At 42.3% G+C, this 17,907-nt stretch overlaps 1 protein-coding gene across 5 annotated transcripts in view; it reads left to right on the top strand.

The window, feature by feature from the left end:
- LOC119578823 (nuclear autoantigenic sperm protein-like) overlaps positions 1 to 8,783 on the top strand; it is a 9,260-nt gene extending 477 nt beyond the window's left edge. Inside the window, exons 2-14 of one of the 5 annotated variants that reach the window (XM_037926453.1) lie at positions 1,019 to 1,109; positions 1,283 to 1,418; positions 1,506 to 1,562; positions 1,683 to 2,276; positions 2,474 to 2,617; positions 3,805 to 3,892; positions 3,983 to 4,112; positions 4,230 to 4,431; positions 4,567 to 4,709; positions 5,965 to 5,982; positions 7,561 to 7,704; positions 8,221 to 8,358; positions 8,542 to 8,783. In XM_037926453.1, the coding sequence (XP_037782381.1) occupies positions 1,019 to 1,109; positions 1,283 to 1,418; positions 1,506 to 1,562; positions 1,683 to 2,276; positions 2,474 to 2,617; positions 3,805 to 3,892; positions 3,983 to 4,112; positions 4,230 to 4,431; positions 4,567 to 4,709; positions 5,965 to 5,982; positions 7,561 to 7,704; positions 8,221 to 8,358; positions 8,542 to 8,649 (1,993 nt within the window). In that variant the 3' untranslated portion in view covers positions 8,650 to 8,783. The remainder of the gene's footprint in view (positions 1 to 1,018; positions 1,110 to 1,282; positions 1,419 to 1,505; positions 1,563 to 1,682; positions 2,277 to 2,473; positions 2,618 to 3,804; positions 3,893 to 3,982; positions 4,113 to 4,229; positions 4,432 to 4,566; positions 4,710 to 5,964; positions 5,983 to 7,560; positions 7,705 to 8,220; positions 8,359 to 8,541) is intronic. The other 4 variants (XM_037926454.1, XM_037926457.1, XM_037926455.1 and 1 more) reach the window with 4 other exon arrangements.
- The last annotated feature ends 9,124 nt before the right edge of the window (positions 8,784 to 17,907 follow it).

The raw sequence follows: 17,907 nt of genomic DNA, 5'->3' as shown, positions 1-17,907 counted from the left end.
GTTATAGTACATTCTACGTAATGAGCACAAGTGTTACTCTTGTATGTTTTAAATGTTTTACCATTTTATATTACCCATTTAGAAGGTTAGGAACTTCCCACTATATAACCGTCCATGATACATCTGACTCTGCAGTTAGATTTGCGTTTCCTTGGACTTCAACATCTATGCAGGCACCAACTCTTGCTATCATTTTCTGTAGCCTTTGGGATTCTGGAAAAATGGTAATAAACTTCCATATGTTCTGGCAAGACGGGATCACTTCCTTATGGGAATTGCAAATTACAAGCGATTGTATTGCCAGAACACTGTTTAGTCCAGCAATGTCAAAAGTGCAGAAGTTTCAACAGGGAAGCCTTTGTAGATGGCAGTAAGTTATTCATTTTGCAAGACCATAGCCATTGAACACTTCTTAAGTTGCACTTGGGTCTCAGGATTTGATAAGTTGATTTTTCAATTATTTTTTTTTAATGAATTCTTGAACAATTACCGAATTCTTTGATTCAACCATTGATATTGATTCAACCATTGATATTGCATTTGACCCATATAAACTCAAGACTTTGATGATAAAGGGTATAAAGTTGACAAAGTGCATGGCCTCCTCCTGTTGTGACCATACACTAATACCTTCAAAGAATAGTCCCTGTGATAAGTTAAGGAAATGTGAATACAGGTATCAAGTGAGAATGGTATAGATATTTTGAAATCTTAATATATAAAAGTATGGGAATAGTATTGCTTGTCCCCCCCCCCCCCCAATGTGCCCTTTTGACTTGAATGTGGCATGTGGTGCCATGACTGCATAACATGCAGATTTATAACCTAAAAATTTATCTTGATAAAATTATTGAATTAAAATACCCCCCCCCCCCCCTTCCAAGGTATTCCTATGGTATTCGTGTAGACTTTCCAATTGACATGAATACTCGTAAATCCATTATCACCACTTAAAACATGGATGTAAGTACTTAACTTTAACTTACTAATTTGGTAATTAATAACTTTATTGTTGCAGTGATACAGCAACCCAAGCTTTAAATCACTTTGCTCAGGGCAAGAGACACTTGGTTGTTGGTGACATTTCATCTGCAGTTAATTCTTTGCAGGTAAGTTGTCATTCTACGAATTGTATTTACTCCAACCAATGCTTTGGAAGACTCAAGTTTCAACAGAAATAAAATTAAACCCTAATTTTCATTTTAGAAAGTCCTGTTGTATATTAATCAGTTTCTGGATTACTAAAGTTTCACAATTAACTAAGTGATGCTTAAAATTGCAGGAGGCATGTAGACTACTAGCAGAGCAATACGGTGAAACTGCTCCCGAGTGTGGTGATGCTTATTTCTACTATGGCCGTGCACTGCTTGAAATGGCACGCATGGAGAACGGAGTCTTAGGAAATGCTTTGGATGGAGGTATGTTGGGTTTTAGTTGCTTATTCAACCCAGCACTTGCACAAAGGTATGGTATGGTCTAAATTTTTTGGCGGTTTTGATTTCCAGTTCCCGATGGAGAGGACATGGACAATTCCCAGGTAGAAAGTCCTGAAAAAATGACAGGTAAATTGTTTTGTTTGTGGTTGGAATATTTGGAATTTTATGGCTTATTTTTTTCATTTTTATTTATTTTTTTTTAGATAGTAAGTTGCTAGAACAGAGTAAATTGTGTCTTTTGCATAGAGGATGAGAAGAACGAGGTAACAGAACAGGTTGGGAAGGCATTGGAAGAGAACTTTAAAGATCTTGAGGATGTGTCAAAAAGTAAGTCGGCTCAGCAGAATGGAGATGCAAAGGCAAAGGCAGAGGAGTCTTCAGGTGTTGAGGAGGCTAAAATGGATGTAGATTCAGCTGGAGTGTCAGAATCCAAAGGTGAAGATGGAGGGGAGAAGAAGGATAAAGTAGAAAAGTCGGAAGGGGAGGAAAAGAGTAAAGAGGAAACCTCGGACACTGATGGCACCACCACTTCCAAAGTAGAGGCTAGCTCAGTAGATAGTGAAAAGGTAGACAAGGAAATCAAGCCTGAGAAAAAGGAAGAAGTTGTGGATACCAAAGATAGTTCCAAAGAGGAGGCAGAGGAATCCGAAAAGGTGACGGAGGAGAAGGTTGAGGCTGAGGAGGAAGAAGGGAAAACCACTGAGAAGGGAGAGGGAGAGAAGGAAAAGGGATCAGGAGACACTAAAGATGAAAAGGGAAAGGAAGATGCCAAAGTGGAAGAGGAGAATGTAAAAACTGAAGCAAAGGAAGAGGAAATGGAAACTGATGTCGCTGAGAAGAGTAAGACATAGTTGGGTTGTGGGGTAGAAAGAAATGAACCATATGTAGATAGCAGTAGTCATAGGATGGTTGACTGCACAGGTACTTGTACAGTTTGGATGCTAAATTGCTTTCAGAAATTGGCTGCATGTGCTATTGAGTGGAAAGTTTGGTTCAATTGCATAATGATTTTTTGTTAAATTAAACTTTCCTTGCAGAGGAAGGCAGTACAGAAGGAGAGGAGGAAGAGGAAGGCGATGGCGATGGTGATGGTGATGGCGATGGCGAAGGCGAGGGAGAAGAATCTCAAGAAGAATCCCAGGATGAAGGTGAAAAGGAGGAAGGTGCCAGCCAAGAAGAAGGCAAGTACTACTTATGCTTGGTATGGTATTTGGAGCCCCCATTATTTTAAAAGCAAGATATTAGGGCAAGTTGGGCACTTGCTCGGGACAGTAATTTTTTTATTCTTGTCTTCTGCAAGAAACTGAAAACGTGTAGGAAGGAACAATTTAAATCTTTTGTTGAATTCTTGCCTTAATTGCTTTTCTTAATCAGTCCTGCCTGTATAAACTGATAGGCAGAGATCCTTTCTCTGTAAACATGGTTTAGGCAATGAGAAATTGAAGGCAACAAGTCTTTAAATTAAATTATCTTGAGGCAAAACTTGATTGTCTCTCTCTCTCTCTCTCTCTGTCTCTCTCTCTCTCTCTGTCTCTGTCTCTGTCTCTCTCTGTCTCTCTCTCTGTCTGTCTCTGTCTCTGTCTCTCTCTGTCTCTGTCTGTCTGTCTCTCTCTCTCTGTCTCTCTCTCTCTGTCTCTCTCTCTCTGTCTCTCTCTCTCACTGTATCTCTCTTCTCTCTTTCTCTCTCTTTCTCTCTGTCTCTCTCTCTCTGTCTCTCTCTCTCTGTCTCTCTCTCTCTGTCTCTCTCTCTCTGTCTCTCTCTGTCTCTCTGTCTCTCTCTGTCTCTCTCTCCATGTTACCAGAGGGTTTTGATACAAAACAGTGTAAATGTACACTAGTTAATCTCTGCTCAGCAGTAGATGAAACTGAAATATTGCTAAAGGTAGATTTGAAAAGGTTAGTACTGTTCCAAAGCTCAAAAAGATGAATCATAATGTTTAAATAGGGAGTTGATATGGCTAGTCCCACACATCCTGCCAGTATTAGCAATGCAGACCTTGGCTTGCTTGTAGCATCATGATTATACTTTACTCTGAATTATAAAGGGCTGAATATCAATATTAGATATTTTGAAGCCTGTGGATCCAATAACCTCGAGCAACTAGATCCACCAGAGACCAGGTACCCTAGATGCACAATGGACAAGTGCCCCCCTCCCCCAAATAGCACCCCTGTCAGGGATGCCAATATCAGGTTGAGGTCACATTAAAGACCTATCTTTATTTCCCTACAAAACTCTGCCACACTATAGGGCAATGTTACCAAATCCCCAATCTGGACAAGACTAAAAGATCTAAATGTTAGAAATTGAGGGCTAAGTTGTTTATAATGCCTTTTCAAAATAAAACTGAAGAGAAATTTTCTGCAGGGGAAAAGACTGAGGAGGATGAGGAAGAAGTATCAAACTTGCAGCTCTCTTGGGAGATGTTGGAATTGGCAAAGGTTATCTATCAGAAGTAAGTAACTTTTTACAGTAGTGTGAAAATGGGTGTTTTAATAACTACAGTGGTTGGTTTAATCTTGTAACCTTATTTTTTTCATTTTAGGCAACAGGATGACAACCCAGAGATGGCTAAGAAAGTTGCCCAAGTGTACCTAAAACTTGGAGAAGTAGGCTTGGAGAGCGAAAATTATTCACAGGGTATTGAAGATTTCAAACAGTGTCTGCAAATACAGGTAAGTTCCCTTTTGTAGACTTTGCATTAAGCAGTGAAATAAGGTCTAAACATAGGTTGCTTTGGATATGTTTTGCTGCTTTGGATATGTTTTGCAAGTTATTATTTAAACTTGCAGGAGAAAATTCTTGAGGAAGACAACAGGTGTTTGGCAGAAACCCATTACCAGCTTGGTGTAGCACACTCCTTCTCAGACGACTTTGACAAGGCAATTGATAGCTTTACAGCAGCAATGAAGGTTATTGAAATGAGAATTGCTAACCTTGAAAAACGGATAAAGGAGAAAAAGGAATGGACAGAAGAGCAAAGAAAGAAAGATGGTAACTAATGGGAAATTATATATTATATAGATTATATGCATTTATATATCTATAGATTTTAGTATGCAAGCGACTTGAATTATTAATCTAAGATGTATTGATTGAAGCTGATAACCTTTTCTCCCGACTTTCCAGCTGCAGAGAGACCTGATCCATTCTACACCGAAGAAGGCGAGATTGAAGAATTGAACAAATTGTTACCAGAGATGAAGGAAAAGGTTACAGATATGGAGGAAATGAAGAAAGACAGCAAGGACAGACTCCAGAAAGCGGCAAAGGTGGGTTTTCCTTGATTTAAACAAAATGCAACCATTCCATTGAAGTGTACTGCTGCATTTCTAAAGTTCTAATAGAATTATCTCCCAACTATCACCATTCCAGATAAGGAAATAGATGTTCCTTGTACTTAACCCATAGTATCTGGATGGTTCTCTGCCATAGTGTGGCCCAAAATACAGGCATTAGCCTTGCCTTAACCCATTCCTGACGGGTGGCATGTACACATGCCATGGCATGGCGGGACTATCTGCCGGGGGCATGTATGTACATGCCATGGTATATGTATGGAGATGCCATGAGTTTTTTTGCTACAATCACGGCAAAATATTTTTCTGCCAGTGAAAGTGTGATTGTTGTTTTTAACTCGCATTTTTACTATGGGGGGAAAAAAAAAAGCAACAAACCACCGATTTCAACTCCATGATGCTGCACACTGCATATTTTATTCAGACTATAGACTGAGTAATCAACTATGGAGTCTATATAACAAATACCCTTCAGTCTCGATTTATCAGGAAGTTTGGCAAGTAGAGACTTTAGAAAATGAAAACGGAAAATACACCAAATCTTAATAGTATTACGAAGAAATGGCATGGGATGCTGGTATTTGGCATGAGTGGTCACATATGCTAGGGCGACAATACAAGCCCCCGGCAGCGGGGCCTGGGCCACTATGAATACTACCCGTCAGAAAAGGGTTAAGTGAGCAAACAATCTGGCTGGCTGTGCAGCTTTTAGGCCAGTTGCAAACAAATGCTGTGCAATTACAAGTTACAACCTTTGTTGCTGGTCATGGTGGGCAGGAATAGGATCCTAAGCTTGGAAATGGTATCTTCCCAGGAGCTGGCACTTTTCCAGTCTTGGCTCATGGATAGAACATTCCATACCTGTTTATCAATGGGGAAATGGTGCAAAAGCCCTTTCCTAAATGCCAAATTAGTGTATTGCCCTCAAAAGCTTGTGCACTTGTGAAGTCTTTCCTGTCACCTCGGCCTCCAGCTTACTATGGCAAGTTCGTGTCACCCTGGCCCATGGCCAAATTTTCCCATGTCAGGTTTACATCACCCACTCCTAAAAGCCATAATTTTCACATGGTCAGATCATACAGATCGTAGGGGTTAAAGAAAGGTTTCTAGTGTATTGGTAGGTTATTGAATATTTGAATCGGACAATTGATATATGGATGGCTGATGCCACTTATACAAATGGTACCAGTTATGATTTGGCAATTCATTGTAACCTTTATTTTTCTAGCTGCCTCTTGAACCTGTGGTAAGTACTTGATAATGCTTGCTACTTCTGGCCTTTTGTTGGTGCATAAATTGTGTGAATGGGCATTGGCTTCTCAACCTTGGACCCCCCCCCCCCACCACCACCTCCACCCAGATAGAGAAATAGTTACTAGGGTTTATCTTAACTGCTAAGTGTGCTCCCCCAGCTGAAGCAATTAACTGATAAATGTACATTATACCCTGAGTAGATTACAAAGGTCATGTTTTGTTACAAGCGAAATGTAAAGTTAAAGGCTCGATAACATGATTTAAAGATCCTTTTCCTCTTCAGCCACACCTTGACCTAACGTGTAAATTTGGTTCATGCTTTTTTATTTGATTAACAATATTTCAGCACCAACTTTTTCTTATTGGTTATTGACTTCCACTGAAAGTGATTGTATTTTACATTAACATTTTATATTACAAGCAACACTAAATTAAGGAATCTGCTGATGCATGAATTGATTTAATCCAGAATCTTGCTAATAAATGCACAAACAAATTAAAAAATACAATTACTGGGAAATACGTGTATAAAATCTTTATTACATTTGTGAAATGTAGCACTACCGAAAGGATTAGTATGCCATTTTGAAGTATAGAGCTAGAATTTTTGAAGAGGGATTTAAAACCCAACTTCTTTAGACTTTGGAAGCTGCAAGAACATGCAAAAGGAAACCCTGTCCTGGTAAACTAGTAATAAAATTTTGCTGAATTTCCCTTGCTTCATGTGAATGGGGAGGAATGTAGGGAAGGTGATAAGTGTTTGGTAATCTGTGCAGCATTTTTAGGCAGCCTAGTTTAGAAATAGGTGATGGCTACCCCACTAGCATTACTCTTATATTGGCTGACTGGACAAGTTGGGTTAAGAGGGTAGTTAAGAGTTGACTAATAATAAATAGGTAACAAACTTGTTCAGTTTTGACATTTGGCTATGAAATGTTTTACAGGCTGAAATTAGTTGAGGTTGGGGGGAAAGCATTTTTGAACATTGCTGTAACATACAAGATATCTTTTAAATCATGTTAAATGGTATATGCACATTGCTTCCACTGTTAAAAAAAAAAAAAAAAAAAAAAAAAAATTACATGCAGAACATAAATTAATGAACTTTGCGTCTTCAAAAGGTGAACATGAGTAGATTGAAGAACTGGTGGTTATTGAAACCATGACTTTTTTAATTTTGTTTTTGTTTATTTGTTTATTTTATTTATTTAAGGCACTTGTTTGTTTATTTATTTATTTATTTAAGGCGTTTGTTTGTTTATTTATTTAAGGCACTTGGTCAGTTTATTGAAGTTAAAGGTATTTTGGGGACCACCATTCAAATCCCCTCTTCACACCTTTTTCCATCTTTATCAGCTTTTTATTACTCCCTACTTGTGCTTCTAGTATTCCTGACTCTTGAAGAATAACTTGGAGAATGTACCTTTACCCACAACTCCAAGGATGTACAGAACTTTTCATATTCAGTTAAACTGTAATTGGCTTTAATTTTTAATATTGAAAGTTAATGTATATAAGGTACTCGGTAATATGAAAACTATACATATATATATATTTTTTTTTTCACCAGGAAGCATTCATGGCAAATGCAATTGGTGGCACCTCCAAAGCTGGATCTTCATCACAAACTGGATTTGATGCACCTTCAAGTTCTACATCCTCAACCCCCACAGAAATAAAGGCTTCCAACATTACTCATCTTGTAAGAAAGAAGGTATGTAAGAATTTGAAGTGATGCATGAATTTTCTTTTGGAGGATTTGTAATCCTGTCCATTGCAGGCATGATTTAGTGAGCTTTTGGCAAGTTTGCATTCCTTTTTTCTTAGGATATACAAGCTTGTACAGCATGGAAATTAAGCTTTTGTTCTTTAATTTTTATGTATTCCCCCCCCCCCCCTCTCTCTCTCTCTCTCTCTCTCTTCCCTCCCCTCTCTCTCTCTCTCTTCTCTCTCTCTCTCTCTCTCTCTCCCCTCTCTCTCTCTCTCTCTCTCTCTCTCTCTCTCTTCCCCCCCCCCCCCTCTCCTGCATGTATGAGCTTGGAAGTGCTTGGTGACTACAAACTAAAATTGGAGAGGTGGCAATTTTTCATGGATTAATGAACCTAAATGATGTATAATCTTTTGTTTGAAAAATTATTTTCCTGTTGGCTTGCAAAACACCTTGACTATATGCATAATTTTGCAATATGCTAAAGACTATAAACCCTAAGCGCACTTTCTTGTCTTCAAGCAGAGGAAACCTGAGGATGAGGTTGAGGGAGAAGAGGTGAAAAAGGCAAAAGGCGAGAATGGGGAACCACATGGAACTGCTAATGGAACCACCAATGGCACCAATGGGCACTCTGAAACCATGGAAACAGAGGAAAAGGTGATTTGAGTTAAGGAAAATGAAATTAAGGGTTATCTGAAAAACCCTTACCTAGCAAATAGAGGGTTTGTAAAACAAACAAACAAAAAACATTGAATAGACTTGGAACTAAGTAGCTAAAAGAAGTTTGTTTTTTTGAATTGTGTAGTGAAATACTTAAGTTGTGTATACAATCTTCCCCAGGATACCCCAACAAATGGGGCAAGCACTGAAGAATTAAAGGAGAAAGCAGCTGAAGAGATGAAGAAAAAGACGGATATGATCACTGGGAAAACTGAGGCAGCATCCTAGATAGTGTATAATGCCTTTAAAACACTGCCAGTTATTGGACTAAGAACTTTTGTATTTTATTGTAATGGAAGCCATTTTATTACCAGTGAACTGTGTTTTAAGATTTACATAATTTATTAAAAATGAAATGTACATTTTTCCTGTTTTTTACCTAACTAAATTGAACATGTATCAACACTAGGTATGAAGTTGTGGTTGCTTACCTTGAGACTGATTTGATAACTGTCCAAAAGCAGTGCTGCTAGTGAGTGGTTCTTAGTATATGGATTAGTTCAACTAGTTTCACAAAGTTTTGAAAAAAATGAATGTTAATTTAATTCTCTTTTATTATTTTAAATCTGTATTTTAAACAACTTTGCAATTTGCTACCTGGAAACCTAACTTGTCACTAAAAATCAATTCCTGAATTTAAAACGGGGATTATAAGTTAACATTTATATCAAATGCTTAAAATGCAAGTTTTGCTTTGCCCAAAGCAACATGGAATTTAAGGGAAAATGAAACCCATAATTACTTTTTATATTTGAAGAATGACATGCTAAACTTCCATTTGCAATGCAACAAATTTCCATTCCATAAAAATTACTTTTAATGAACTCTGGTATTCTACTTCAGAAACAAGTAAAGCGCTTCCTTTTACAATACAGCACTACAGAAGTTTCACACATTAAGATATCAGAGGTTTACTTTTAATAAAATTTTTATCCTGAAGTACCCCCCCCCCCCAATCCCTTGCCCGTTGTTGTCATGGGGGGGCTTAGGAGGCGGAGACTGGGACCCAATGATGGGGAACTCCCCAACCTTGGGACTCAGCCCTAGACTCAACTAATTTTGCATGGTCTTTATTTTCCTTCCACTTTTCGTTTGTCCCTTCAACAAACCCTTCTGCTATTCACCTCCCAAGTGTGAGAGCCGTGCTGAAAGGATAAAAAGGATGACTTTATGCCAGTCCTGAACGGCCTGAGGACCCATGGCACGGATTCCCCTGATTTAGTTATCTAGCCCTTACCCTCAAGGGAACCCTGAGGGGTGGACTGTTTTATCCCCAACATAACCCAGGCTTACCATGGCCAGTAATGAAAACTTATCCCCACTATTAGGGGCAATGAGGCTTGCCCCTTTATCAAATAGCCCCAACGATGTAAACCCACCCGATTCCCTGACCCCAGGCTCTCCTTTGACCACGGCTCCGAACACTGCAATAACTACCCCCTCATCAATACCTACTAGTACAGTAGCCAACAATCAACCCTTAAGGAACATTTCCACTCTCCCAGCATGCTCAACTTCAACACATCTACCCCCACAACCTCCAACATCAACCACCTCATCCTCCCTTATTAATACCTTACAGCATTATTGCCCACCTCCCCATAACACTACCTCCCTCAACAATACTCCATCGTCACGCCCCCGCCCTTCGACTACCCCTATCTCTACAACAATTTTGAATACCCTCTTCAGCACAGCCAAATGGGACCGATTTTTCGTGATCCCTCCCACAGCTCCCTACTCTGACAACACCCTTTCTCTTCCAACAATGTCTCCAAAAACAAGTAGGTAAAGTCTCTCTCCGTAGCCGACCCGACCGCTCCCGTCTTGTCACAGTAACATCCGAAAACCAAGCTATAGCATTAACAAAAACTAACTGACCTATATGGTAACCCCATCCTTGCAGAACCCCATCCAACCCTCAATACTTGCCCCCGGGAAAACAGTTTCATCTCCCCAGCAAATTGCCCAATCTATGAAAAAGATTGGTCAATTGTGGAGAAGACCTACTTGCCTGTCTCACAGACTATGATGCAACATCAGTACAATGCTACTCCATTCCCCCCAGAGGTCATCGAAAGGAACCCACTAACATAGCCAAAATTACCTTCCGTAACATGACCTTCCCTTTAACGTCTACATAGGAGGAGAATCCCTCCCTGTTCGTCCATACCAACCCCCTCCACATCAGTGCCAAAATTGTTGGCGTCTAGGACACCCAGCCAAACATTGCCGTTCCATAGCCAGATGCCCACTATGTGCCCAACCTGGCCATACCCGATCTAACTGCCCTGCACAATCACGCACATGTGCCAACTGTGGCGGCCCCCATAATGTATTTTATAGGGGTTGTCCCACCTATAAATTTGAGTCTGAGGTAGCAACTCTCAGATTCAACTTGGACTCACACTACGCGAAGCCAGACAAGAAGCACGTCAACGTGGTTTCTCCCTTACTCCTTACTCCAGTAATACTGCTCATTCTACCATTCTCCTAAACCCACCCCTCCTACATCTACCCCCCCTCTTCTACCTCCTACCTTCCCCAGTCCAACTCTTTTGCCATCCTAAATCCAGACACTCAAATCTCTACAACAGATACTTCAATCACCACTACAATCCCAACACCTTCCCCTCTCCCTCCTCGCACTACCCGTAACAGACAGAACAAACGTTCCACCCCCTCTTCCCCTACCACACAATCACCTCCACCTTCCTTTGCTCCTATGCTTGAGACACCAGTCCTCTCTTCCCCCCCTCACAAGAAAACCTTTATCCCCCAAAACTCCCGAACCAACTCAGAAGAAGAAACCATTGAAAAAATTCAAGATTACCTAATGAAAACTGACACTCAACCTCCAAATCTTACAACTCCTGCTCCTTCCACACTCCAAGTAACTGCTGATATCCATCCTCCTCCTAACGATATCCCCCCTACACACCTATCCTCCTACCCCTCCCAACACAGCCCATCCCCCCCGACCCAACCCGCCCACATTAACCCTCCCACCATCCCCTCTATCCCTTCCACTCCCTCCTTACGCACGTGAATCCCTTATGTAACTCATTAACTCATAAAGTCAATACACACCACCAGACACTCCAATCCCACACATCCTACTGCCGTGCTCACGTTTTGAAAACTCGTACCTCTGCTTTCCCCCACCTATCCCCCCTTCACCGACCTCCCAACCTATCAGACATCCTTACAGAATCCCACACTTTTTGCTTCAACAACCTATTCTCTTTCCTCAAACGCATACATATTCTTCATCTAATCTAACTCCTTACCATACCCGACCCTAACCCTTTCACTCACCAACTCCTTTGCCCAGCTTAGACAACTAATCACTAACTCAACCACCCTTCCCTAACATTAACTAAAGTGCTACATGACCTTAGATGTCTAGCACATTTATCTTGCTTTTAACCATTAACCATTAACCATTATCCTGAAGTACTGAACTAAAAAGGCTGATTTAAAACAAAAGCACACTGAATTTATACTGCAGCTGACCTGTCACAGAATCACTAACCTTAAATGCATGAAAAGGAACTGACTGCATGAAATTTCATGACTGGGACAAGTGAGGGGAACTCTCCATTGGCATTATTCACTTCAGCACTAAAGTTTTCCTTGAAAGGAAGGATGAATCAAGTTTGCTAGAAGAGCTTGTGTTTGGACTTGGCCAAACCTTTTTCACAGCAGTTATTGTATGTCCCTGCATAAAGTTGATTAACTTCCATTTGTTCACTGCTTCAGCAGTTGTACATTTCGCTAAATTTTCCAAAGCCACGGCTATTGCGCATGTAGGTCCTCTGCTGCCTACTTCAGTGTTAAGTTAGACATCTCTAACTTGGACATCAGTCTGCTCCCTGTCAGCTTTACAAATTTTTATGATCTGGCCAGTTCTTTGTATATCTTCAGTTACACATGGTATTCCATCTTGTCCTGAGGCATAAGATGTTGCCCACCTTCCTGGTGGTATCGTGCAGAAGCATAGTGATTGTTTCTAAAAGTATTTTACTGTATACACCACATGCTCTTTTTAAAATTGCCAATTTCCAGAACATGAGCCAGAATTGGAATTTGTGCAGTACAGCCATAGGTCACCAGCTTCAGTTCATTTCCCTTTTCTAACCATTTCCCTTTTACATTAGGCTGATTATCTGTGACAATGCTACCAGCATAGCAATGAAGTTCTTTGCACTTCTGATTTGCAGATTTTGAGAGCTCTTCTAGATATTGAACTGTATGAGGCTGGCCATTTGTTTCTAGTGTATCCACTAGATATATATGGCCATTTGAGGTTGTCAAAATAAAAAATAGGCTTGTGAATATTAGACTATCCATCTAAAGACAGACATACAGTTTTATCCTTGATCTTTTTGTCACTGCATTTTTTTCCCATATGTTATGGGTAGCAGTTTGTCTGCATGTGCTTTTCTTGGAGGTTTGTATCCTGGCCTCAACTTCCCAGGCATTTTACAAAACGGGATTTTCTACCAATCTAAATGAAGATTTGGTTGCAAAGACAATCTTAGTGACTTCATCAAGGTTTGCTTTTTTATAAGAAAATTTGTCTTTGTAATAAATGTGTCCAAAGTTGTTGCTTTACACTTTGTCCAACTTCTGCCACAAGTTTTAATTCTTTTTGTAATGCTGGAGTTGCAACACTTCCTTGGGGCAAATTTGGAGTCTAGTGTTAAATTTGATGTGATAGGGACACTTTCTGAAAGAGAAAGAAAAGTTGATAGGATTTTTTATTGACTTTTAATCTCAGTAAGAATAGGCAATGATTACTCTTCCCTGGATCAATCACATCCTCTTCTGATAATTCAATTTGTAGCTGCTTGACAGTTTTCTCTTTGAGATTTCATTCTTACTACTATTCTTTGTAACTCGGGTTTGCATATAGCTCTCCATCCTTTCCCAGACTATGAAGGGGTTCTGTAAATAGGTTTCCACATTGGATCCTTCTTCCTATCAGATGTATTTAAGCCTTGTGGTCAGATGTACGTTCTTGCAATTAGCTCAGGAGTAAGTGGCTGTAACATCCAAACTACTACACAGGGGCACAACTCTCCCCTGTTTCTTGTATACATCATGATGTATACAAGAAACAGTTGTCAGGGCAGATATAATGCAATCCTGGCCAATGGCTACAGGGCTGATTGACGGGTTCAAACACTTAAGTGAGAGATAATGCAACATTCCTAAGAGCACTCCAATATGTGTTTTAAACCAGTGTATGGAATATATAATAACTCTACAAATATTTTCATGATAAAAAAAAATGATTTAAATTTAAAATTCAGATTTATTTTAAATTAAAAAGTAACCCTGCTGTATAATGCTTAGTCTGGTGTTATGGGTCTTGGTTAAGATATAGAAAATGCTCCCAACCCCATGGTCATTCCTTTTATGTAATTTATTTGTAATACACGGTAAAATAGTGAACCCTGAACAGCTGGAGTCCCTCTCCTCCTAAGTTTGCAATTCTTATTTTGCCTCGGTTGTTGGCTGGATTGTATGGAGAAGCAGGTGGTGGTTTGGGAAACCAAAATACTGAATTGACTGATGTTTCGCTGTTATCTGAAGAAAATAGGGCTATACAGTAAAATTCAGTTCTGAAATAGTATCTTAAAAGGTTATCCGTCGTGGTAGCAACATTATCTCTGGGGCCTCGCGCACTAAGTCGAACACTTCCTTTGCCCGATAAACAGTCGGTGTCGTCATGCACACGGATGCCGGGTCTGCAAGTGTTGCCAATACATGACCGGCAGCAGACAGGTAAGTTCCCAGGCGGGCGGACTAGTCTGATTTCGTTCGACCACGGTTGGTTTGCCCGAATAACGGACATTCAGCAAGTGCTATAGACGGGGTTTATAGGTAGTTCTTAAATTTTTGGGCATAGTTTTGATTTTCCAATAAGAAGGCTTTTTTTCAATTTCAAAATGTTTTTATTACATCCTCAAATGGTTTCCCCTGCAATTTGAATTTACTAAAACCGGAAGTTAAACTTTTTTGAGTGGTTGGGGGGTGATTTAGAAAATAAATTGGTTGTTTTTAAAGCCATTTTACTCATACAAGTTTGTACTTTCGGTTTGCCACCCCATTAAAAATAATTGTTATCTCCTTATTCTTTAAATCAATTTATAATGTTAGAAAAAAACAAAAAGTAAAATCCAAAAGCAAACCCAAATAAAATGCCAAGGGAAACCCCCGGGAAATCATGTTTATGCAAAATCTGGTAGGTTTTTCAGACGAGCAGGCGTTCCCCCAGCAGCCGGTCGGCGGTAAATTCTGTGGGTCGCCCGGACTATTGTCCCCCAAGGCCCCGAGTTGAAGAGGGGGCGTGCAACGAGCCATGCGTGGATAAGCTGGCGCCGGGTACCAATGAGTAAATAGTGTAGAAGGGGATTACCCCATGCAGACGAATTGACTGGCCCTTTGGGGGAAACACACAAAATGTTCCAAACCAACGTTTAAAGGGGGCCCGTCCCGAGCGGGGGGGGGGGTTCGGGCTGCAGAGGTCGAAAATGAGTTAAAAAACCATTTTCGAATAGTAACGAATGGAGAATACCCTTCCGATTATTAGGCCCGGCCAAAAATTGGGGCATCAAAAAAAGGCGAAAAACCCCACCCTCCAATCGCCGATCGGCCACTTTCACCCTTATGCCACACCCGTAAGGGCGCAAGAATGAGAAAAATTGTAATTGACACTACCTCTGAAACTAAAACGGAGGGGGCAAGAGTGTGTATTAAATGGTACCCCCCGATTTTTTTGGTTTTATGATAAAATAAATGAAGGAAAAATGAAAATAAATAAAGGGAAAAAGAAACCCAATCTGTTTTTTTTTTTCCACATAAAGCGGTGAATATTTTGCGATATCGACGTGTAATAGATATGCAAGTTCAGACTTCGGTTATAATGTGAAAAACAAGGGTATCTATATCCCAAAAATAAACAGAAGGTCCGATCTTTGTAAGGGTGTAACGGCTGCTTCTGGGGAAACTCGAGGATTGTGGCCCATTTGACAGTAGTCGCCGCGGAAAAACTGTTTTTGCATCTATATTTCATGTGCATGTGTTCTTTGGAGACCGAATAAAAGAAAAACAAAAACAAACAATAACAGATTTTTTACATATACATAAAAACAAACGTAAACAGTACAGAAATATATATATAGGCCTAAAATTTTATTTTTACGCCGGTTCCTCGTCTCCTGCCACCAACAAAAGGGGCAGGCTAGGCAGACGGCGTGCTATTCACAGGGTGTGAACACGAACAGCTCCAAGGGACCGAGCCCCACAGCGCCCCCAAAAACCCCACAGGGGAAACGCCAAAGTGGCGAGGCAGGGCACGAAATAAACACAAAATGACATCTTTCCTTTATTTACAAAAGTTATTTCCCATACACTTTTCTATAGGACAATACGGGGAAAACCAGCATGTCACACTGCCGATAAACTTTAACAGGGCAACCAAAAGGTATAATCAGGTAAAGGGGGCACACACGAGGTCTTCACAGGAGCAGCACCCAACTCCTTTCCCGGGGCTTTTCCTCCGCTCCTCCCTCACAGCCCGCTGGTCTTTTTGCCCGGGTCCCTTCATTTTAACACATGTTTCGCAGAGAGAAAAAGACCCACTGGCGTAGCACTACCCCCCCCTACAAGCGACGATCCTCTGCTCGACATACCAAAACCTGAAACAAACTACGAAAATTTAAATAAAATTAGTCCTCGGGAAAACAAAATTCATCCAGCGCGGCTTTTTCGCTCCGCTGGGGTCGGTCTGGGGGAGGTGGGGCGGCGGAGATTGGCAGTGGCACCCAGAGGGTATCCCCTCCCCCAAGACCTGCCAGGTCACCATTGCGTCTGTTGCATCCCCCCCTCCCCGTCCAAATGCTCGTCCTCATCTCGGTCGCGTCTGCCACGTCCTCATCGCCGCTATGGGACTAACGTCATTTCTTTTTCCCCATGGCCCCGGATATCTTCCGGGGCCCATGGTAACGCCAAGCCGGTGCGCCAAGTCCTGGGGAAATCAGGCAACAGCCCCCACCAACCAACTCCTCGCTCCCCGAAACTCTTCTGGCGCTCCACTTCCTACAAGTGCCTTTTTGCCCCAGCTGGCCCCTTCTGGGCCTATCGGAGAAGTTAACTACCAACACTGTAACTAACCCACCCCCTGGTCCAAAAAGGTTTCCGCCCAACCGCAGCCATCAGCCAGTGCGGGTTTTTTGGATGGGCTCCACGGGCCCCTTCTACTCCATCATCACTTTGACAGTCGACCCGGATCTAGACTCTGTCCTGGGGGAAAAGGTGCAGTCGTCACCGTAACTCCCCTCGCAAACCACCCTCGGGAAGCAAGGGACATCTTCACCGTGCACCCTCACCAGCTTTCCAAGGTCGACACACGCCTTACTCTGCTAGGTAGTCAACCCCAGCAAGCAGTGTGCCCCAGATTGGGCCACATACACCGGCACCCGCTGCACCGGGGCTGCCCACGCCAATACGAGCCCCACGGGCCTCTTAAAGCTGACACAATGCCCCAGGGGACCCCAACAGTCTCTGGGGTACGTTGGAAGTTGCATAGGGGGCCAACATATCAGGCCGCATAGGTCTTTCACCCCAGTGTCCACTGTCAGGGGGCATGGCTTCCCATCTACTGACCCCTCCACCTGCATCGTGCGGTTCGACGGCAGTTTTTGCCCAAGTGGGGGCCCCGGGGGAACCCGGGGGACGGCTGGGTTTCGGACCCCTTCTCAGCCCGTCCGAGTTTTCCTCCCGTACCACTTCCTTAGATTTAGGACTGCACTTGGGGTGGTGACCCTCCTGCCCCCGTCCCCTTGCAGCACTGTGGAAGGCATCAGAAAACCCTCCCCTTTTAGAGGACGTGTTCTCCGCTCCCTCCGCACCGACTACGTCTGTGCCCTTTTCCCTTTCCACAGCCCCAAACAAGCCTTGAAAAGTGTGGGCTACCTTCCTCAATGACCTTCTCCCCTTTAGCCTTCTGGCCCCGGAAGTCATGGCGGGCGAGCAGTTTGGGCCCCCGGCGACTGGTTGCCTTTAGGAAAGGCCTCCCAAATCCAACGCCCCTTTCCAGGGCCCCCTGCAGGTCCTCAGGGTGTGCCGCTTGACGTAGATTTGCAGCTGCTGGGCCTGCAAAGCTCACAAAGAAAAACGCGGGCCAGGACCCGACACTTTTTCCGCAGCCCAGGGTACGACCCCCTTACCAGCACCTCCACTCCCGGCCGCGGGACAGTGTCTCAAAAAAAACCCCGAGTCCCTTTTCAAGCGCGCCCGATTACCTCGGCCCGGTGGGGGGTGCCCGAACGGCTTCTCAAAGCCTCGCCACGCTGGGGTAAGAGGCCTGTTTTGGGTGGCAGCAGTGCCCCACCACTTCCACCTCGGGGGGCCCCTTTTGCTGTTACCAGCGCAGGGCCTTCTCTTCCTGGCTCCCCCTTTGGGGAGAGCCAGCTT

Source organism: Penaeus monodon, chromosome 11 (assembly GCF_015228065.2).
Source record: "Penaeus monodon isolate SGIC_2016 chromosome 11, NSTDA_Pmon_1, whole genome shotgun sequence".
NCBI classification, from domain to species: Eukaryota; Metazoa; Arthropoda; class Malacostraca; order Decapoda; family Penaeidae; genus Penaeus; species Penaeus monodon.
The sequence above is the reverse complement of the archived record's forward strand: the minus strand, read 5'-3'. Positions and strand labels throughout refer to the sequence as shown.